At 33.4% G+C, this 24,976-nt stretch overlaps 2 protein-coding genes across 2 annotated transcripts in view; one reads left to right on the top strand and one right to left on the bottom strand.

Annotated features, from left to right (window-relative positions):
• Nucleotides 1-7,385, bottom strand: part of LOC114345891 (protein Wnt-6) — an 88,047-nt gene extending 80,662 nt beyond the window's left edge. Inside the window, exon 1 of the mRNA XM_028296712.2 lies at nucleotides 7,009-7,385. Within this exon, the coding sequence (XP_028152513.1) occupies nucleotides 7,009-7,082 (74 nt within the window). The 5' untranslated portion in view covers nucleotides 7,083-7,385. The remainder of the gene's footprint in view (nucleotides 1-7,008) is intronic.
• Nucleotides 1-24,976, top strand: part of LOC114345870 (phosphatidate cytidylyltransferase, photoreceptor-specific) — a 110,839-nt gene that overhangs the window by 3,133 nt on the left and 82,730 nt on the right. The gene's annotated exons all lie outside the window — the stretch shown is intronic.

The following is a 24,976-nucleotide window of genomic DNA, read 5'->3' as shown; positions in this document are numbered from 1 at the left end:
AGCACTAGAAATAAACAAGTAAGTTTCGGATATAATTACACAACACGGCGACATATAGTGTAAAAATGTTATGTTTACATAATATTTTATTAATCCAAAAACACAAGAATTATAATAAATATGACATTTTCTAAAACCAATAATATATTCTTTTATGCCTGGTTGCACCAACAGATCTTAAGCTCCAGCTTAGCTAAGCTCTACTTATAGATAGGGCCTCCTTGAGTATCACTTACGTTGCACCATAATTTTAGATTCTTACCTTATTATCAATTATATCTATTATTATATTATGGTATTCTTATTGTAATATATTATAATTATATTATATTAATTCTTATGATATTCTCGACTTAAGCTTAAGATCTGTTGGTGCAACCGGGCATTAATGACTTATTTGCACGGTTACAGATACATACATACCTATCTTGAAAGATTAGGAATGAACTACATATGTACTGTCAGAACTACATACTGTCAGTGTGCGCAGGCGCGCGGTAAATGTACAATTTTACCCTCAATCGATTCGCCGCTAAAGAAGAATATCTTCAAAAAACACTTTCACAAAATTCATTACAATTTACAGGCACTACAGCTGTTTCGGCAGAGTGTCGTTCTTAAATGGTATATTTAGTATTTATTTTCAGTATTTAACTGAATAAGTTAAGGAGGAGAAAGCTGTCTTGAGTTGGTCATTCAGAATTATATCTGTAATTTATTAATTTCCAAGGATTCTGATAAAGAAAGCTTAATATTTTGAATATTATGGAGAATTTGAAATTGGTCATTAAGAGAATGATTATGATCTGGAAAATGAAGTGCGTGCGTAGGATCCATTTTTCTATTATTGTAACCCTTTTGTGTTATGCTATACGTTTACTAAAGGTGCTACCAGTTCGGCCGATGTAAGTTTTTGGGCAATCACCACATATAAGTTTGGATATAAATCACCACATATAAATAGGGAACTTGCAAAAATTTTTAAATATTAAAATGATATTAAAAAACATAAGGTAACATGATCTTAAAACGCTTGCATGCGAAAAAAACAAATATTTTTAACCCGTACGCTAATTACGACGTTTTGAAAATGCTATAAAATTCAAATATCTTAGGATGCTCTTGAACGTCCTTCTATTGGTTCGACGTCACCGGCCACGGTGAACCGGCGGAAACAACGCGATTAAGGTAGGTATCACGGGTATATTACATTTTAATCGTCTTTAATGAAAAATTCCTAGGTATTATTTATGTTCATCTTATATATTGTAATAAGTAGTTCCCCAATCAGCTTAGTTTTAAACTGAAATTGATAAAGTTGAGTGCTAGCTTGTAAAGAGTTTAAAACGCATAATATGACGGACGAGGGTTTTTCAAAAGGTCAATCTGACTAACTTACCTACCGTTGATGTCTTCATCGTGGCAACTTTTATAAAAAGTAGTAAAAGCTATTCTATTGGAGAAATGCGAGGTGTCAAGGCAAATAAGTAAGAGTTATTAATAAGCATGTTTAAACCGTTTATAACAATAGTTTGGTACCATTATATTATAGTACTTATACGGTTTACCCCGTGGGTTTGATCTACCTACCTCTAATCGAAGGATTTCGTATATCCTGGAAAAGATTACGGTGTAATTTGCATTATAATAAAGATTATATTTTATTGTAATGTTTATTAGTACCTACTGGAGCCTTTCATTACTGTGTTCAAAGCCTTCTGAGAAAAGATTATGGTGATTAGCAGCAACAAAATCCTTCTTTACAAAGTTAATAATACGCATAAATAAGAAGAATCATTATTGTAATTTTACAAGTTAATATCTTTATCATCTCAGCTTATATTTACACCGCATCCCTCGGTAGACCGCAAGCTATAGTAGAAACCCGACTGTAGACCGCATACTATAATAGCACCAATACTTTTTAGTTACTCTTACTTTTATTACTAATTTCTTCTTTGTTCTTCAACACAAGAAACGAACAAAGTAATTTCATAAAAAAGAACTTTTTGATACATGTCAACAGAGATAAAATGTTAATATTTTGCCTGTCACAGAAAAAATCATTTTTGCCACAGAGTAAAACAAGATATTTATTCAACTATATTATTTATCTATGGGCAAACTGCATTAAATGCAATGGCCCACCCCGAACGGACAAACGATACGAGTGGCCTGTGACGTCAGACCTCAGGTCTCGCTTTTGAAGTTGTTTAAAACGGAAATTTTAGGCGCGGAACTTTGATTAGATGTTGTACGTACACTATTCATTGTTAAGACGTAATATTTTGAATATAACATTTTAAAACATAAATTAACAATTTTATGCAAAAAAAATTTTTAGTGCAAGTTCCCTATTGTTTGTTCTGAAAGCTGGTGTTATTCCCTCTTTTTTATGTGTTTGGCTATTTTGTATTTTTAAAAGCTCTATTACGAATATTACAGGATGAAACTATAAAATTACACAGTGCGTTTATGTATTATTTTTAAGAAATGTTAAGAGAAAATTTCAAAACGAATGAATTGGAAATATACATAAAATATACAATTGATATGTCGAAGATAAATAAATAATAATTCTACGAAATTTTATGCCTTTAAAATTTACAGTCAAACATTTCAGAATCATCGAATATCGATTAAAAATACAAAATAAATCATCAAAGAATATTCAGTTATGTAAAAATAATATTTAATATTTCATTTCAAATATAATTATTTGTTTAGTTACAATGGTAGGGGAGCCCAAGCGGGGATTTTTGCAGTCACTCGAGCGCGTCAGATTAGCATATGGTGAGAAACCTGGTACCCTGCAGATGTACCTCTACTATATATTGGCTCTTAACACAGGGGAGTTCGTTAAGGGGGGCCCGAAAAAAAAAATCTACCCCTAAAAAAACTCGAAATTGTCAGATTAAGATAAGGTAGGTTAAGTACATGCAAAAGAGTGTATATTTCAAAAATCTGACGATTTGAGCCGGGCGTAAGGAAATGGGTGAGCCCCAAAGTTTCACAAGAAAAAACCGAATATTTCGCGAAATGAAGGACAGATCGAAAAACTAAAAAATATGGGCTCAATATTTTTTAAAAATCTATCGAATGATACCAAACACGACTTCTCACGGAGAGGGGTGGGGGGTAAATTTAATATTTTAAATACGAATCCCGTGATATTTCGCGAAATGAACATCAGATCGAAAAACTGTAAAATACACTTATTCAATATTTTTGAAAAATCTATCGAAAGGCACCAAACACGACCCCCCATGGATGTGGGGTGGGGGGTTACTTTAAAATCTTAAATAGGAACCCTCACTTTTTATTGCAGATTTGGATTCCTTACGTAAAAATAAGTGACTTTTATTCAAAACATTTTTTCGAATTATGGATAGATGTCTCTATAATCGGAAAAAACGATTGTTGGAAATGGAAAATTAAATTAAAAAATGGCAAGCGCCCACTAAAATGGAAAACTTTACTTAACTTTTTTTGGTTTTAGGACCTACTGTTTACAACCCAATAGGTCGCCAAAGCGCTCGAGTGACTGCACATTTAGCATACTTTGCTCCCCTACCACAAAAAATAAAACAATCAGATGCCAAGATAACAAACGAGATAGACGTTTGTTAGTCATACTGAGAAGACATGTTTAATAAATCTCTTAATGTCAATCAAAGAATAATCTCCTGTATGCCAATCAAAGAATACGGACATTTTTAAAACATGTAAACTAAAAAGATATAAATATTGGAAATGTCAGTTAAAAATGAATATAAAATAGACAGGAAAGAAAATATTAAAGAAAAAGTTAATTTATAATAGTTGGTAAAGTTCACAATATTATATAGTGAGCACGTAAAGGTTGGAATAAATTCATTTTCTCATGAATGGGCAATTTTGGATATAAATCCCGAAATAGGTCAATTTTTATTTTTAATTTACGACTTTTTGGCATATATATCATACTAGTGACGTCACCCATCTGGGCGCGATGACGTCATCGATGTTTTTTTTTAAACGAGAATAGGGGTCGTGTAGTAGCTCATTTGAAACGTACGTCAATTCTCTATTCAGTAATATAAACATTAACATAATTATTTATACAGGGTGTCCAAAATTTTTTTTTGAATTCAATTTATTGACACAAAAAGAAGAATGTGTGTAATTCATTTAATTCAAAATAAATGTTACTGCTATCAGAAAACAGAAAAAAATGTTTATTTAATAAAAAAATATTGTTTTTTGCTTAAATTCAATATTAAAACAGCCACCCACCTGCCTCTTGATAGTTTGAACATTTAATTTAGGTGAAAAGCAATGATTATTTTTCAAATAACCATTTTTTTTTCTGTTTTTTTGAGAGCAGTAAAATGTGTTTTGAGTTAAATAAATTACATACATTCTTCTTTTTGTCAATAAATTTAATTAAAAAAATTTTTTTTGGACACCCTGCATAAATAATTATGTTAATGTTTATATTACTGAATAGAGAATTGAATTTCTTTTCAAATGAGCTATCACACGACCCCTACTCTCATTTAAAAAAATCATTAATGACGTCATCACTACGGGTATCTTTAAAACACGTAAACTAAAAAGTACCAATATGTAGTAATCCGCTAAAGGAGATGCAATGCTATTCAAATGGGGATTCATTTTTTTCGACTCCTGAGAAAACTAATAAGTATTTTTGAAAAATTTAAACGCAGAATGGAATAAAAGGGGATGCAATGCTATTCAAATGGGGATTCATTTTTTTCGACTCCTGAGAAAACTAATAAGTATTTTTGAAAAATTTAAACGCAGAATGGAATATTACATTCTTAACGAGTGCTGAAAGTCCCTGAAAACTTCTACGATGTTTATTTTAATAAATTACAGGGGTGATAAACTAAGAGAAAATGTAGTGTGATTGTTAATTTCAAATATCTCATTCAAAAGAAACTTTTTTATTTATTCAAAGGGACTTTCGGCCCTCGATAATAATTTAGTCTTTCATTCTACGTTTAATTTTTTTAAAAATATTTATTAGTTTTTTCAGGATTCGAAAAAAATGGACAGCATGTCCGTGGTGATATTTTTCAAATCAAACCTTCGCTATCTTTGTCATACAATGCACTGAGTCAAATAGAATATGAATGCAAGACAGTGACAGTTTTAATTATTTGACATGGAATCGGGAATATTTTGAGTTCTTGGTTAAATAATATTGATAGTGTACCTATTTGAAAAATAATTGATTTAAGACGTGATTGTTTAAGAATTTAAAGTTATTTATTGTTTATTATTTATAGAAGATCCAAGCAGAGAATACATCGGGATATATTCTGTGATCCAAGTATTTTTTTGTTAAAGATGTTCAAAATTGCAAGCGTTCCATAGAAACAATATATTGTTAAAAAATTACTTTAACACTTTTCCTCTTTTCTCGACTGAGTATTAGTTTTTGTTGTACATATAAATTATTAAAATCACTGAATACATAGTTAGTAAAAAAATTATCACATTTATTAACTGAAATAATAATTAGCAATTATACAAATAACAGTGATCCAAGAACATTCAAAAGTCTTTAAAGTTAATGATGACATTGTCAAGTAGAATGACATTCTAGTAATGTTTACATATCCATACCAGTGTAAATTTTACTACACGTAATTTGCCGTGTAAAGACAGAAAAAGTAGGGATGGCCGTAAAATATTTGCGAATTATGTACAGATGGCCTTAACTACTAGTGAAGAGAAAGATCCATAAAAAGAGAGGATTAGGTAGGAAAAACTATCGTGGCTAAGAAATATTCGACACAGTGGCGGATTTACGGTGAGGGAAAATGGGGAAATTTACCCCCCTAACAGGGTGCAAAATTAAAGAAAAAAATTGTTGAAACATAAAAATATATTAGCTGCCATGACACTTCAACCACTGACACATAAATTCAACCCAATAAACACGCTAGTTAGGAAAATTAAGGGAACCTAATGAATATAAGTTATTATTTATGTCTTTTATGTAGCATGAGTTTATCTTTTTTATGTCTTTTGGTTGGTGTTTCATTGGAATGTTCCCCCTAAAGTAAATTTACCCTCCCAAGGCAAATATCTAGATCCGCCAATGATCTGACAATAGACAGGGCTAAAGCTAATAATAACAGCTGAAGACAGAGAAAAGTTTGAAATTGTAGTAGGCAACCTCCATTGAAAAGAGGACACCTTAAGAAGAAGAAGAAACTAAAAAGTTAAATATTGGATACTTGGCAGTTAAAAAAAATATAAAATGGACAACTACACCAGAAAAAAATATTAATGAATGTAATAATAATAATGTTTATTTACTTTCAAAATAATACAATAGTAATACACTTAAGGAGATAGGCGCAAAATTTTGGCTCCAATGCTTTTTAAATGCATTCAGTTTTTCGAATCCTTAGAAAACTAATAAGTATTTTGGAAAAATTTAAACGCAGAATGAAATATTGTGTTATTGCCGAAGGCTGAAAGTCCACGAAAAGTTCTATAATGTTTACTTTAATAAGTTACAGGGGTGAAAAAAAGAGAATATTTAGTGAAATTTTTAATTTCAAATATGTCATTCAAAAGAAACTTTTTATTTATTCTAAGGGACTTTCTGCCCTCGGTAATAATGTACTCTTTCATTCTGCGTTTAAATTTTGGAATGATATTTTTTTGGTTTTTGAGGACTTGAAAAAAATTAACGCATTTAAAAAGCATTGGAGTCGAAACTTTGTGCCTACCCCCTTAATATTTGGTAAAGTTTTCATAATTAGGTATATGTATGTTACAAAATATATAATTATTAATAGATTTAATTATTAAATTGGCTCACACATTAATTAAATTTTAAGACAATGTATGTGGCTACATCAGAAAGAAAACAACTAATAGAAATAATATATTTTACTGTATAAACATCACGTACTGAGTAAGTAGTAGATATTAAAGAAAAATTGTGATTCAAACTGACTTATCTATAAAGTATGTAGTACTTACCACCAGGAAGTCGTGTAGGGGGTGATAATGAGCAAAAGGTAGATGGAGGCAGGCACGCAGAACACAGTGTGCATATCTTCCGCGATATGCAGCAAACAATCACTTAGGACACTTAGGTGAGCCCCAACACCGTCATTCTCGTGGCGTTAGCGCAAAATAGGTGGTGGGTCGACAATCGGAGGATACTCTCTCTCGAGAGAGAGATTTCGAGACGAGAAACCACTACAACACCGGGCACCGGGATCTCTTACCTGAGAAAAACACATATGTACGTTGTGCAGCGTGCTCGTGGATGAGATGCCGCATGCGCGAAGGTCCTTATCGAGACGCTGCACGCGGTTTGTGGTCCTGCAGGCTAGGATGCCCGCCGACGGGCTCTTCGAGGAGGGTGTCCAGCGACTAAAAGACGCGAGGCGGTAGATGCGTGGACACGAAATACATCTAATTGCTTGTAATCTTGTTACAGTTTTGGTTTCGCTTTTTGTAACATGCTTTAACCCTTTCAGTCACAACTTTTTTTGAGCTATGGGAAAATTCTCATATTTGGTATATAAAATAAACCATTTTTGTTGATAATTTTAACATCATTTTTTTTTGATATGTCATATGTCACTTGGCATATGACATGTCCATGTTGATTAGCATTACCAGGTGTCCCGATTTGCGCGGGACGTCCCGATTTTCAGGGGTTTGGGGACGCGTACCGATTTGTACCTGATCGGGACACTAAATGTCCCGATTTTCACCCACGAAAACCAATTTCAGGACTTGCAGTGAATTTTATAACTATGTTATAAAAACATTGCCTAAAAGCGGCAAAATCGAATGAAAAATATAATTTTAATAAAAAATAAATAATTTACTTAAGCTACGTCTGATTATTATTAAATATTATGTAGGATATAGAAATACCTTGTAGTCCAGTAAATGAACGGGAAATACGGCAATACCGTGTAATTTTCAGGATCAACTCCGAATTGCATGAAAATTTGGACGGATTGTGCCGTTGGTTGCTTTTACTTGGGGGTGACAGTCACTCCTACTTTGGGGTGAAAAACCGCGCGTTTAAAATAAGTCCGGAGATGGATAAATTAACTAATTTTAAGCAATTTTAGTTCTATAGAATTTTAACTTAGTTAATACTTTTCGAGTTATTTACGATTAAAAATGTTTATTTTTCGACAAAAAATCATGTTTTCAGGCGATTTTCACAAATAACTCAAAAAGTAAGGATTTGATCGAAGAAAATATGCTTAGCAAAAATGTAGCATAATATAAAAAAATTAAAAAAATTGTGATCTCGTTAAGTTTATAGACTCAGCAAAAGCAAAGTTGTAGCTCATGAAAAATACGTTCTTATTCGTCAAATTCATATTTCAACGTGAAATAACCAAGAAATAGAGCACTTTTCGGGAAAAGCCGATTAAAACTTTTTTAATAAAGCTTTATTTTTATGTTTTAAAAAAGTTTCTAGCATCAAAACTAAGCGAGTTATACTCAAAATCAAGTTGACTCCTTTTTTTTTGGTAAAAAAATCGTGCAAATCTCCCCTTACTTAGCACCCCAAATGAAATTAATCATTACCGCTTTACAAACAATTTACTTTACTTATGTATTTTTTACAAAATTGAAAGGGCCTGAAATACTTTTTAAGTTATTTTGAAAAAGGGCATTTTTCATTTTTTAGGATTTTTTTTTTACTATAAAACCAATTTTTTTCAAAACTAAGCACTCCCAACCGGTAAACCTTACAGATCGTATAAACAATACACATATTATATGGTAAAGCGGTAACGATTAATTTTATTTACGGTGCTAAATAGGGGGAGATTTTCACGATTTTTTTTTTTTAACAAAAAAGGGGCCAACTTTATTTTGAGCGTAACGCGCTTAGTTTTAATACTAGAGATTTTTATATAAAACAAAATTAAAGATTTTTTTAAACATTTTAAAAATTTTTAATAGGTTTTGCCCGAAAATTGCTTATTTTTTTGGTTATTTCAAGTTGAAAAATTCGATTTGGAATTTGACGAATAAGAACATTTTGATGAGCTACAACTTTGCTTTTACTGGTTTTATAGACTTTCTGAACATACATTTTTTTTGTGTTTTTTAAAAGCTACATTTTCGCTAACAATATTTTTTTCGATAAAATTACTCGAAAAGTAGGTATTGACTTTAAAGTTTTATTGAGTTTAAAAATTATGTAGAACAAAAGTTTTTACAGTTAGTCAGTTGATCAATTTTGAAACTTACTTTAAACGCGCGTTTTTTTAGCCCCGAGAAGGGGTAACTGTAACTGTCACCCCCCAAGTAAAAGCAAGCAACGGTGCAAGTTCAACTTTTAACTAAAACCAGATTTTCATTCAATTTCGAGTTGACTGAAAATTACACTCCAATACGATTATTTACTTGGCTATTGTTGTTTATTTGTCCCGATTTACAACCCTAAATCCTGATTTGTTTTTGCTTATGTACCGATTAAAAACAAATTGAACCTGGCAACACTAATGTTGATGGACATTATGACTTGAAGCAAAATAAAATAAACCTGAAGATTTTAGAAATTTATTTGAATATCATTAGAATGACGAAATAAACAATATTCTTTGTAAATAGCGAATTGATCATTTTACATGAAATTTAAAAAAACAGTTACGACCGCTTACAAAACATAAGTGAACATTACATTTCACGCAAAATGTATGTGATTTTCCCTTACAGTTCTCCATTTTGCAACGTGTACTATCTTTTTTTTTCATCTATTTTCGGAAAATGTCCATAGCTGTCGAACCGTAATTCAATATATGGCCTTGCTTCAGTTTTGGTTTTTTTATTATTTGTTGTACCAGTATTTTCTTGACCAGATGGTCTGCCTCTCTTTGGTGGAACCTTATGTAAAATGAGGTGTTGCCCAATACTCATTCTAAAGTCCCACAAATCCAGGATTTTATTGTGTTGTACGCCTAGCAGTTCAGCTTGTTTTCTATATTCCAACCACGAATTTACTATCGCCATATCTATAGCATGTGTTATCATACGTACAGTCCATTTTCTGGATCGTCTGTAGGATCTGTAAACGCTCAATAAAAAATCTAACTTATCAACACCACCCATGTTGGAATTGTAAAGCGATATGGCTTCCGGTCTAGATACATTTATATACTCTTTCGACGTCTTATCCCATCTCTGGCACAAATCCATTTTTCCCGCTGCAACAAAATTTGAAGCCACTAAAACTGGTTTATTGTCGAACCATTTTGTAATCACAATTCCATCTTCACTAACCGCTACATCAAAACTACCTCTACCATTTTTTTTAGATCTTTATCAGATGTTAGTTCTGGTCCAAAAAATCGGTTTATTCTAATTGTTCCGACAGCCATAATAGATTTATTGTTCAACCATTGAAAGAGGTGATAAGAACTAAAGAAATTATCAAAGTACAAACCGTGATGAGTTTCTTCAATTCTCTCAACTAGCTGCATCACAGTTCCAGCTCCTTCTCCAAACTGTGCATAATTTTCTTTTATTTCCGTTTCAGCACCTTGATATATGATGAAATCGTAAATGGTACCAGATTGTCCAGCCAATATCCATAATTTGATCCCCCATTTTTTCGGTTTATTTGGGAGGTACTGCTTGACATTGATCTGTCCCTTGAATGGAACAATTTGCTCGTCAATGCACAAAAATGATTTCTAATGGAATTATATATTTCTCGGACTTTCCACATGCGATCTGTTTCGTCACCTCTTGCTGTTACATCTACTAAGTGAATGGTATTGCGCAACTTAGAGAAGCGATTGAATGTCATATTATCTTTTACAATTGAAATACCTGTAAGCTGGGACCAATACAGTCTTGCGCTTGGGAATTTTAGATTTCCCATAATAATGTGAATGCCTACAAATCGCTTTATTTCTTCTTTATCTGATGGAGAAAACCGAGCAATATTTTTTTGTACGGCATATAAGTTAGTCATTTCTGAAATCTTCTCAAACAGAGCATTAGGTATGTATTTCATAAAATATTCAATAGGAGCAGGTAATTCATCAACTTGTACTTCTTCTGGAACAAACCACTGTACTGGCCTGGTAAGATAGGTAATATTTTTTTTCCAACATACATCTTTCTTATTTGTGAGTTTGAACTCTTTACAAAACTCTAGCAGTCTCTCCTTTGCAGTTGTTTGTTTTTCAGTCGTTTCGTTGGAATTTTCTTTGGTTTTCATGTCCTCAGACATTGATTGTTCTGTAGTCACTTCATTGGGATATTCTAGATTTTCTAACTCACCTCTTTCTGTTGACTTCTGTTCTTGGATCAATCCGTCAAAAATAGTTTCCTCAATATCTTGGATATCATCACCAAATTCTGAGGAAACGTCATTTAGATCCGCAATACTGTTGGCGTCATCAGCATCTGACAAACGTAATATTTCTGAGTCATCGTCTTTCATGAGTAAATCCAGAAGTTCATCCTCAGTCAAGGGTCGTGACCATCTCTTTTCTTTACTAGTTGACGGTAAACTTTCCATTTTATGGATATCTAAAACAACACGACCTTGCTAATTTTTATATGCATAAGTATACCTAAGCCATTTTGTCCATCTACATGGACATATAAATATACACCACTTTATAAGATATTTTCAGTCAACAGTTTGATACATAATATAAACACACTATACTAATGCTCTTTACTTACCCAAATCAGCAGGTATTTGTACGAAAAAACAAGTTTATTCAATAGAAATCGTTCCAATAACAAACAGATGTTTTCACCACCACGACAGCGTGCTAAATGCAACCTGTTTTGCGTTTTATATAGCTTCACAAATCGACTAACAGATGGCTATCAATGTATTCAATGCTTTTCTTATGCATGTACCCACACATGGACAAAATGATTTGGGCGATAATAACCATCGATGTTTTAAGAGAATGCTTTGAAAATCGATGTCCATCGGTGTGGACACGATGACTGAAAGGGTTAATGCGCGATTTTCTGCATTCTCGCAAAAAATATATTTGTGTGTGATGGGTTGTATATTGAGGTATAACACTATTAAAAAAATTAGTCCAAAAACCTTTATTTAAAAAAAATATTGTAGCATTTATATTAGACAGATACATCTATATTGATGAATACGTTGCCATTCACTACTATTACATGTCGGTTTATAACGATCTCCGCCATTTTCCGTCTTCCAATCGCCACTTCGTCCGGTTTTTCCATAGGTCCTCTTTTATGTTTCTTTTTTTCAGCTCTTTGTCTATTCCTTCCCTCCAACTTGTTCTCAGTCTACCTCGTTTTGCCTTTCAGTTGCCATTTTAGTAGGTATTTCATTTGGTATTCGTTATTCATACATTCCGTGTATATATAGTGTGTATAATATCGTGTATATTCTAGATCTTTCTGCCGCTCTTCTCCAAAGATCCATTTCAGTTGCTCGCAGTGTTGCTACTGTTCTTTCTTCCAGTGACCATACCTCACAGTTATATAGAGTGATACTTTTCATTATAGTCTGATATATTTTCTTTTCTGATGGATTGGTCGCAGACCTGCTCTACTGCTTTCTCTTATGGCTTAGTCCAATGTACCATCATGAGAAATATTGATATCTAGATACTTGTAGTCAGCAACAGAATTGGAGACCAGGTGACAAAAATCGTTGGAAGCGTCCTCCCAAAGACACAGCACAGACCAATAATTTGTCTTTTCAGCGCGGCAATCAGATACGAAATTGTTCCTTTCAAGAGAAGGTTCAACTTTACTAAAGCAAAATGAGAAACATTCTGTGAAGCAGTGCATTAAGAAGTTTCCCAGGTAGAACCTTGCCCTGATTCATACGATAAATTTGTAGAAATCGTAAAGCAAGTATCACGGAAAGGACATCGCACACATCTTATGGAAAATATAATGTCACTCAAATTCAATAAAATTTATACGAATAGATGCGTTTTAAATTAACGGTCAAATCTTATCATTGCGCCAACTCTATATGTTTAATAATAAGAGCAGAAATTGATATAAATAAATCTGAAATCAAATGGGTACGTACATAAGTTAGAGAGAGAAAAAATATTTTAAAATACCCAAATTGTCGGTACTCCATAAATCAGCGGATTAGTTTCACTAATCCGCTTAGACCCAGCGGGGTTTAAGCTCTTGTGAATAGCACCCAGAGCAATAGTAATTGTAACTGACACCTTTACTGACTCAAAAAATGTGATTTCGATAAACTTTAATTGCAATTTGTGCCGTAATTAATCATAATTAAGAGTTGGCGCAATGATAAGATTTGACCGTTAATTTAAAACGAATCTATTCGTATAAATTTTATTGAATTTGAGTGATTATATTTTCCATAAGATGTGTGCGATGTCCTTTATCCCTAGAGGTTGTGGAACTGCGTACATAGCGGGGCTCAATGAAGAATCTAAACCCCTACTTAAAATATATGAACAGCTATATGAAGAAGACTCTCTCTCTGAAGCTGCAATACAGGCTGGGGAAGAAATGTTACATGCGATATCCGCCAACAGAACGGAAAGGTGGTGCAAGCTGGTCACGAGTCTGGACATGAAACAAAAGAGCAGACGTGCCTGGAAGCTTATTCGAAATCTTGACAACGATCCCGCTGCTCCGGCAGTCAACATGACAGAAGTCACACCCGATCAGATAGCCCATCGTCTTCTAATGAACGGTAAGACGACATCAAGAAAGAACAAGGTGAGAGCTCAACGGAATATCGACGAAGAAAGAGATGTTGTAGGTACCTCTTTTTGTCTAGAGGAGATGAGAGGCGCGATCCACCAAATTAAAGATAATAAAGCGGCTGGCCTGAATGACATATGAACAGAACAAATAAAGAACTTTGGACTAAAAACCGTAGAGTGGCTCGTAAAAATAATGAATTGCTGCATCCGTACATTACAAATCCCCAAAATCTGGAGGAAAGCTAAAGTGGTAGCCCTCTTAAAACCAGGAAAAGATCCGGCGGATACAAAGAGTTTTAGATCTGTCCCCACTCAGCCCCCCCACTAAAGTATTAAATTCCTGCTCAGTGGAACGAGCTCAAAATTTTTAATTTGCGGAATATGAAAGCTCATAAATAGCTCATAAATCAGGGCTATTTGTTTTTTAATTTTTGCAAGTGGGGGGGGGGGCAGCTCAACACGGGTTGATTGTAGCAGTGTTCCTTTGTTTCTATGTTTCCTGTATTTCTATGTCTCTTCAGTCGGTGCATGGATATTTATAAATGTTATTTTCGGGTATTTTTATTTCCCACAAAGCCTGTGCCGAATACTGAATTTTCTCCTCCACTATTGAAAAATAAAACGTCATCAATTTTCATTGAGTTTTCTCCCAGTTGTTTTGTTGCTTTTTAGCTGAAGTAAAAAACTATTAGAGTTAATAGACGCTCTTAGGGCAGTCAATGAGGGATGAGGGTATTTGGCTCCGTACTCCATCCTACTACATCGATTTACTTGATATTTTCACAGTAAGTAGGGAATAGCTTAAGAAACAAAGTCTACCCTATGACGATGTGCGCTTTTTTTGGGGTGGTTTCCACCCCTTTTCGGTGGTGAAAATTTTTTTGGTTAAAATAGCAACGGAAGAGGCTAGAGAACCTAATTCTAAGCAAAAACTGTTTATAATTATTTTTTGAAAACTCAATACTTTTTGAGTTATACGTGGTTGAAAATTGGTCATTTTCATTGAAAAATGACATCTTTTCGGACGGATTTGTGCAAATACCTTAAAAACTATGCATCTAACAAAAAAACTATACAAAATATTTTTGTACCTGATAAAAAAAACAAAGAGACTTGTTCCTTCATAAATCTTCTAGTTAAAATACAAAAAGAGATATGGTATGTGGGGAGAGTTTGTTTTTTTTGTGCATGCTCAAATCCGGTGTATTTAACTTGAAATAACAGAGAAACGGTCGATTTTAGGTGTATAGTGGTACAAGTAAATGTTGTAGTGCTCGAAAAGGCATTTAAAATGAGCAATATTAAATGTCGATTACATTCAAACTAAGCGAGATATGCTGCAAAAAAATTGATGACTAATGTATTTTAAAAAGAAATTGGAAGTATATTTAACCCCTCATCCATCAGAATTAAAATATATCATTTTGCTTTTACAATACTTTTTATTATAGTGTTATTTCTATGTTCAAAAATTTGGACTGGTTTAAAATGAACGGTTTTTGAAAAAAAATAAGATCAAATTATACAGCTCATGTTTAAATTTTCTTGAAAGTCTTCCTTTTTCTCCATGTAACTCGAAAATGATAAGAGATACGAAAAAAAGATATCAAACAAAAATGTAAAGTTCTTTTGGATAAAAATTTCGTTTTTATTTTTCATTACTGTATCTCTTGGATATATCTCTCATTTTCAAGTTACATTGAGAAACAGGAATATTTTTAGGAAAATTTACTTATTTTTCTAACTTTTTCACCATAGAAATAACACTACAATAATAGGTATTCTAGAAGGAAAATGATGCATTTACATTCTGGTGGATGGGGGTTAAAATTACCTCTCATTTTTTCTTAAAATACATTAGTTATCAATTTTGTTTGCAGCATATCTCGCTTAGTTTGAATGAAATTGATCTTTAATGTTGGTCATTTTAAAGGTCTTTTTAAGCACTACAAAAGGTATGCATATCAGTATACACCTAAAATCGACCGTTTCTCTGTTATTTCAAGTTGAATACACCAATTTGGGCATGTACCAAAAAAAGAAACTCTTTTCACCTACCATAGCTCTTTTTGTATTATAAGTGGAAGATTTGTGAGGGCCAGCGTCTCTTTGTTTTTTTTATAACCTACAAAAATGTTTTATATAGTTTTTTAGTTAGATGCATAGTTTTTAAGGTATTTGCGAAAAACCGTTATATTTCAATGAAAATGGCCAATTTTCAACCATGAATAACTCAAAAAGTATTGAGTAGAAGGGGTGGGAACCACCCCCAAGATAAAAGCACACATCGGCATAGGGCAGACTTTGAATTAGGAGATAAGTAGAGGCTATTTCCAAAATTTCATTAAAATCCATGCAGTAGTATACAATTCAGAGGTAATATGTTATGTTTTTAATTAGTTACTTTAGGTTTATTTTTAGATTAATTAGAAGCGTCGGGGATTAACATTTGGTTAAGTAAGAGTAGCTTTAGCTAGACTTCGCCAGATGTTATCCCAATAGGGTTTAACTTTGTTGCTTTTGTTCTATATTCTTCAATGTGCTGTAACTATATGCTTATTTGTTTTACATACCAAATGAATAAAAATTCTTTATTATTATTATTATTATATCCTTTTCTTGCTCCCATTGACTGGCGTATCTGGATTATTTCAAATTATTTCAAAATAAAAATATATTATATCTCGACCAATATATAAATTACCACTATGGCTATAGTAAACTACCACTATTATTAATGATTGCTTAAAAAATAAATTTGATTCGAATATTGTAAATAAACTGCCTTTTATTAAAATCTCCGTCGGTATATACAAAAAAAGCAAAGAAAAACAAAAATCCACAACTCGGGAGGTCACATTCCTTCCCGCTTTCAGCTCCCATTCAACAAAAATCAATTACGCCTAAATACAGATAAACTCAAGATGTACTTAACGCTCACTAAAAACGACAACACTCGAGCCCAGTGAACCTTTGTAAGCCGATATATTTTGTTCTTTTGTTGGATAGTATGTTACTGTTCCACTCGTCCATTCACAACATATCTTTTTAAGGGTCCTTCCTGTTTAATCCTCCAGAATACACCGTTTAGCTACTTATTTTGCTACTTTTATTAACTGTATCCCTATCTTGCACCTATTCATTTCTAATAGAGGGTGTGGACAATATCCTGTTTGGAAACTTTTCAAAGGCAGATGTTTCTTCGGGTGTTATTGTACATACTATACACAACACTTTAGATAATATCTTAGGATTTGAATACTTTCTGTCTAATAATGGTCTTATTTATGCCGCCCTCTTAAAGAAGAAATCGGTCGCAACATGTTTGTGAAGAGTTAAACTTGTTTCCTCGAGTTGAGAACATGATCGGTTTGTAGAGTAGATAAATGGTTCTTGAGTTTGCTAATAGTATTACTAATATAAACGAGTCAGTGTCGGATTAACCATTAGGCAAAGTAGGCAGTTGCCTACTTTGGGGCCTTGGCCCCAATAGGAGCCTCGCAGGGCCCAAAACGCAAAAATAATAATTAGAATTCAATAAAAACTATGTCATATTATGTTGAAAAATTCAAATATCGCGAAATACCATACAAGTGATGGTGGAGGTATAAAACAACATTACAATGTATACTTTTGTTCACATAGAAAGCCTATGTAACGCAATGCCGTTTGGTAGAAGGAACAGTACTGCCTGTCAGTCTGTACGGTTTCTTTAAGAGCAAGAGGAACAAATGAGTTAGGGCCCCCTCCCTACCTTCTACTCCACTACACATTCCTTTCGCTCTAGTTTCCCGTGAAATTTATCATTTATCTTATTTTTCTTTTAGTTTGGTTTTGTTCTTTAGAAGAGAATGACCGTTGTTCTGCTATTTTAACCTTTTCAAAAGACTGTGGCATTGATGTAAACGACATGAGGGGGCAATCATAAAACACGCTGATGAAAGTTGCGTTGGAGCAATATCGTATTTTGGGTTTGTTCAGTCCATGTACAACTTTTTTTAGTCTCTACCCACCGTTGGGAAGTTATGATCAAATGCTTAAATGAAACTCCCCTAAGCGATCCCATTCGCCACCATCTACTCCTTAAAAGAACAAGCAGCACTAGATGGAGTGCAAGGCTGATGCAATTAGAGCTTTGTCTAAAGGTTACAATACGTTCAAATCTGCTCTTCATACTCTTGCTGAACAGACTAATCAGAAAGCTGAAACAGTTCATCAGCCTACTAAGTATTTGTTGAAAGAAATGCCACAAAAATATTCATAATGAATGAGTTTTGGGCAACAATTTTCGATTGCATCAACGCTGTCAGTAAATAATTACAGAGAGAAGAGATTGAACTTCAATCTACAGTTCAGCTTCTAAATTCACTTTTGGAGTTCTTAAAATCCCAAAGGATAATTTTGTTTAGCACGAGCAGAAGGCCTACAATCTAAAATACTTTGAATATTCCGACGAGACTAAACGAAAGCGAGCCAGAAAACTCCATTTTTACAAGTTTTTCTACAGGGTGGAGAAAGGTTAAAGGTTCAGACATACCTACAAATTTTGGATAAACTAATTATGTACTAAGCTGAGTCGTCGGTTGACAGCGTACGAGTCAGTGAACTCAGTATTTAGTGTTTTGTGTGATTTTCCGAGTGATGCTCAAAATAAAGTAGTGTGCATCAAAACTCCACATGAAAACTATCCTGATGACATTGAACCTAAAATTGAAGATGAACTAGTGCAGTTCAAATATTTTATATCCCATTCAAGATTTGCAGTCATTTTTGGATATTTATGAGAACAAGAACAAACTCGAATCGCGCTTTCCAATGGCACAAAATAGACTAGCATTTCTCTCAATTAAGGCTATTGATAGATAATGATGTGCTCAAAAATTTGAAATATGAAGATATTTTAAGTAGTATTCTTTCTATGAAACTCAGAAAAGTTGCGTTATAAGGATTCTAAAACTAAAACTTTTACTGCAATTTAGACTTTACATATACAGTGGAACCCCGTTAACTCGGATTAATTGGGACCGCGGCCGATCCGGGTTATCGAAAATCCGGGTTAGCCGGAGAAAATGGTAAAAATTAATAAAATATGGTATGCTTACAGATAAACTCCGTTATAATTGTCACACAGACACTGGTAAACCACGTTCGCATTCCACACAAAACCACACATACAAAGCGTCGTCAAACGTCTCATTCTTAGCTTTATTAGCTTTGCACCGATTGTCCAAACTGTCTTTTATCATTTTGAAAAAAAAAAAATTCTTCGATTTTAGTTCTATTTTTCTTCCAATCCGATACTGTAGATGTACCGACACCATAATATAATGCTGCAAGATTCACTTTTATCAATTCTACTTAATGCTTCTAGTTTCTTTTCCATTGTCACTACAACATTTTTACGTTTTGTTGCCCTTATAGACAAAAGACACGCAAACACAAAATCTGAATAAATTTACGAACGATTACAAAACACGACTTTACTACACACAATACCGTCTCTGATGTTACGTTATTTAATAACAGTGATGACTAAGACCATTGTTAAAAAAAGAATTTTAATAGTCTTTTCTAAACAATGTTTCAACGAAGACAGTTTCAAATAAAGGATACAGGTGCCTGTTGTTTTCGACAATGAATGTGGTGTGCCATGAGTAATTTTTATTATGGTATATGTACAGTGGAACCCCGATAAGTCGGCCCCCGATAACCCGGAACTCCGGCTAACCCGGACTGATTTTTATCAGACAAACAACAATAAAAATGTATTGCTGTTACAAAATCTCGTGAACCTAATTCATTCATTTGGTGACGTCAATATACGAACGAAACGATTGAATCCGACATTACTGAAAATATCAGGGTGCAGATGGGACCCTGTCGCGCAATTCACAGCAAATAAAATAGTCGTATGTTTTTTGCTTCATTTTATTTCGGTTATACATACGCATTTTCAAGGTTCACGAGGTTTTGTACCAACTCTATGTAATATAATATTTGAGAGATAATGGAACCGGATTGAACTACATTTACCATAGTAAAAATGACTCATGGCACATCACATTCATTGTGGTGTTATCGAAAACAGGCACCTGTATTATCCTTTATTTATTTGAAACTTTCTTAGCATTGTTTAGAAAAGACTATTAAAATTCTTTTTTTAACAATGGTCTTAGTTATCATTGTTATTAAATAACATAACATCAGAGACGGTATTGTGTGTAGTAAAGTCGTATTGTTCGCTTCGGTTTTGTAATCGTTCGTAAATTTATTCAGATTTTGTGTTTGCGTGTCTTTTGTCTATAAGGGCAAAAAAACGTAAAAATGTTGTAGTGACAATGGAAAAGAAACTAGAAGCATTAAGTAGAATTGATAAAGGTGAATCTTGCAGCATTAAATTATGGTGTCGGTACATCTACAGTATCGGATTGGAAGAAAAATAGAACTAAAATCGAAGAATTTTTTTTTAAAATGATAACAAAAGACAGTTTGGACAATCGGTGCAAAGCTAATAAAGCTAAGAATGAGACATTTGACGACGCTTTGTATGTGTGGTTTTGTGTGGAATGCGAACGTGGTTTACCAGTGTCTGTGTGACAATTATAACGGAGTTTATCTGTAAGCATACCATATTTTATTAATTTTTACCATTTTCTCCGGCTAACCCGGATTTTCGATAACCCGGATCGGCCGCGGTCCCAATTAATCCGAGTTAACGGGGTTCCACTGTAGTTCAATCCGGTTCCATTATCTCTCAAATATTATATTACATAGAGTTGGTACAAAACCTCGTGAACCTTGAAAATGCGTATGTATAACCGAAATAAAATGAAGCCAAAAACATACGACTATTTTATTTGCTGCGAATTGCGCGACAGGGTCCCATCTGCACCCTGATATTTTCAGTAATGTCGGATTCATCAATCGTTTCGTTCGTATATTGACGTCACCAAATGAATTAATTAGGTTCACGAGATTTTGTAACAGCAATACATTTTTATTGTTGAAATGTTTGTCTGATAAAAATCGGTCCGGGTTAGCCGGAGTTCCGGGTTATCGGGGGCCGACTTATCGGGGTTCCACTGTAATTAAATATTTTATTTAGCCAGAGTCTAACATTTTATGTCATTATTAGCATTTGTTCTCTAATTAAAATAAATATTTAAGAGCATAGGCGCAAAATTTCGGACCAATACTTTTTAAATGCATTCATTTTTTTCGAAGCCTAAGAAAACTAATAAATATGTTTGATAAATTTAAACGCAGAATGAATATGACCAACGGCCAAAAGTCCCTGAAAACTTCTATAATGTTTATTTTAATAATAGCTACAGGTGTGAAAAAAGAAGAAAATTTAATGTGATTTTAATTTCTTAATTATTAAAATTCAAACTTTCTTAACTTTTCTAGATTTTATTTTTTTATTAGACTCTAAATTCATTTTAGTTGATTTAAAATATCTTGAAATATATTTTGTTTTAATTTAAGCAACATATATAAATAAATATTTTCTTGGCTATTTGATTGTTTTATTTCTTCAAGCAACACGTTTTACAAAATGAAACAAAAATTTAAGTTTAGGTCTACAAGATGTCTACTAATATATGAAGACAACACGGAAGAAAGGCGAAATGTCAATTTTTTATTATTTTTGATTCAGAGCAGCAATATGTAGGTTTTTAGTAGTAGTTTTATGTGAGTCATTTAAACATGGGAAAAAGACGAATCCTCATAGCTTAAAACACGTTATAAAATTCTCCGTACAGGGAAGAAAGGCGAGCGGTTTCAATTTCAAACTCAATTTTCTCGAATTAACCTTTTTGTGACATTTCGCCTTTCTTCCGTGTGGTCTTCATATATTATCTAAGGAATACCTCTCGGAAATGAAGGGGTTATCTGAGGTTTTGGACGGAGAAGGTGGATGTTTCTTAAGGGGCCTCATAGCTTGGGTTACCTAGGGGCCTCAAGATTCTTAATCCGGGACTGAAACCGGTGTGTATGGGCCATTCCACGAACATACGCCTGTTTTGGATTACTTTGACAACGAATATTTTACTGTGCAACATAAGAAGTACGAAAGTAAATGGCCCTAATAATTATATCAATAAACAACAATGTAATTTGCAATTTACTTTCGTTCTTCTTATTTTGCACAGTAAAATATTCGTTGTCGGAGTAATCCAAAACAGGCGTATGTTCGTGGAATAGGGTATATCAAATTTTTAATTTTTTGTAAATATGTATTTATTCAGGTGCATTAATTTGATACCTATATTTTACACACCTATATTTTATAGAGAAGAAGGCACATTTTTGACTAAGGTCCAGAACCTGGCTTGGTCACTTAGAAATAATGCAGATAATCGAGCTGTAAAAGTAATCCAGAAATAGAAGCCCCTTAGGAAGTAGAACAAGAGGAAGCCCAGTAAAAGATGGATAGACGACGTAGAGGGAGATCCTAAAACCATGAACATCAGGCAGTGGCAAAGGAAAGAATCCGACAGGGCAGAAGGCAGAAGGGAAGAACATTGTTAAGCAGGCCAAGAATCACAAAAGGTTGTAGCGCCATTAGAAGAAGAAGAAGAAGAAGAAGAAGAAGAAGAAGAAGAAGAAGAAGAAGAAGAAGGTCCAGAACCGCCATACACAAGAACTAAGTAAGTACGGGCATCGAAACTTATATCAGCCCAAACCATAACTGAGCCCTCTCGATATTTTATTCTGTTGGCAATATTGCATGGGGTAAATCGTTCTGCTTATCCTCTCTAGATTCTTTCGCGGTTGTTTAGTGACCTCCAGCAAAAGCTGGACTCATCCTAGAACAAAACATTACTCCAATCTGCGTAATTCCCATTTTCGTGTTCAGTTGCAAAGGCAAGTCGAGCTCTGCTGTATTCCATGAATAGCTGTGGACATAGGGCTGGTCTTCTGGATAATAAGTTCTCTTCATGAAGTCGTCAACGAACTGTACACCTACTTACATCCACATTTCAGACCTTATTCAGGCGATTTGCCAGCTGAATTGAAGTTAAATATCTATTTCTTAAACACCAAGAAACCAAAAATGGATCATCGAGTACGTATGTCTTCTATGGCGTGATCCTGATCTTCTAGTATACTTGCCATTTTGATTCATCGCTGAAAGGCTTTTTGAAGCTTTTTTTTACACCTAGCACCTGGGTGGCATAATATTGGCTACGATCATCTTGCACTTTAGCCACGACTCTTGCAGCATCCTTTGGTATTTAAATTGTATTCTTCTTTTCTAATTTAAATGCCATATCCCCAGCGGAGTTTGGCAATCATCATAGCTATTCGGACTTTAGAGACAACTGCTCTGAAAAGGTTATTTGATGCACATCCGTACCATTCTCTCAGGTTGCGCAGCCATGATATTCTGCGTCTCCATATGCTTTTTTTTCCTTGAATCTTTCCCTGCATAATCAATTTTAACAAGTTGTATCTCTTTCCACGTGTAATAAGTCCGAGATATTCTAATTTTCTTGTTTTGATGGTATTTAACATTTCCATTTCTTTATTCATCTTTCTCAGAACCTCTTTGTGACGTATTCTGTCCACGATAGTTTCAGAATTCTTCTGAACACCCATAGCTCGAATGCTCTAGTTTTTTCATTGATGTCGCATTTAAGGTCCAAGCTTCCATTCCATAAACCAAAGTTGAGAGAACGTAGCAACTAACCAACCCAACTCTTAGCTCCAACTTCAAATCTCTTGTGCAGAGCACTTTTCTCATTTTGTTAAGATTTGCTCTAGCCTTTTCTATTCTGATTTTGATTCCTGGAAGTAATCACCTGTGGAGTTGATCATTGTTCCAAGATATGCATATTGGTCGACTCGTTCGACATCGGATCCGTTTATGAGGAGAGTCTCGTTATTTCTTTGAGTTTTCGATTTTCTTATAAATTTTGTCTTAAATTTTGTGATAAATTTTTATTACAATTAAAAATTATGGCAAAGGCGACTGTATTTTATAAAAAAAAAATTCATTATTACATTGTCATTTTGTATTGGATAATTAAGTGTAAGGTAATACGACTACATCAAATTAAAATTGTCACCATTTTTTATTTTCATTCAAAAAATTATTAGATTGTTATCTTTGGCAGTTTTACAGTAGAATATTTAACTGGTGATTTTTTAAATTCTAATTTTCTGTATATGTCATATGTCAACTTTCACTTAAGGGAAGAAACATTTAGAGAGCACATCCTGTTTCAGTCGGCTATCAGTTCATTCTTTATTTTTCCTTCATTCTGCCGGTTCTTATGGTAAGTTTTTTAACCTTACAATGACCAAAAATTATCTTAGCGTGTTTTTCTGAAAGTCCCATATGATGTCCTCAATGTTTTAATTTTTTTACAATTATCCCTACATATACAGAGTGGGCCAAAGAAAACAGTCCACCCTGATATTTGGCAGTATTTATTAGATTTTAAGGAAAGGACGAAACAGGTCGGTTTTTGATCTAAGGGGGGCACATTTTTCATCCCTACCCTTATTTTTAAATAGGGAATAGGGGTCGTGTGCTAACTCATTTGAAAAGTTGTTCAATTCTTTACTCAGTAATATAAACATTAACATAATTATTTATACAGGGTGTCCAAGAAAAAAAATTTTTATATAAATTAATTGACACAAAAAGAAGAATGTATGTAATTCATTTAATTCAAAATACATTCTACTGCTCTCACAAAACAGGAAACAATATTTTTTGATAAATAAACATTGCTTTTCGCTTAATGTCAATGTTCAAGCTGCCACCCATCTGCCTCTTGGTAGGTTGAATATTGAATTTATAAATAAAGTTGAAATAAAGATTTTTTTGTTTTCTGTCAGCCGTAGAATGTATTTTGACGTAAATAAATTACATACATTCTTCTTTTTGTGTCGATTAATGTAATTCAAAATCATTTTTCTTGGATACCCTGTATAAATAATTATGTCAATGTTAATATTACTGAATAGAGAATTAAATAAACTTGAAAATGAGCTAGCCCACGACCCCTATTCCCTATTTAAAAATAAGGGGTGGGGGAAGTGGAAGGGAGGGGGTTGACAAATGACAGATGTATGTACCGTAAAAATGTGTCCCCCTTGGATCAAAAATTGACCTGTTTCGTCATTTCCTTAAAATTTAATAAAAACTGCCAAATATCGAGGTGGATTGTTTTCTTTGGCCCACTCTGTATATTATAATATTCAATCTCCGACCAATGTTTTTTATAAAA

The sequence above is a fragment of the Diabrotica virgifera genome, chromosome 2 (assembly GCF_917563875.1).
Source record: "Diabrotica virgifera virgifera chromosome 2, PGI_DIABVI_V3a".
Classification (NCBI taxonomy): domain Eukaryota; kingdom Metazoa; phylum Arthropoda; class Insecta; order Coleoptera; family Chrysomelidae; genus Diabrotica; species Diabrotica virgifera.
This window is presented reverse-complemented; position numbering and strand designations above follow the sequence as displayed.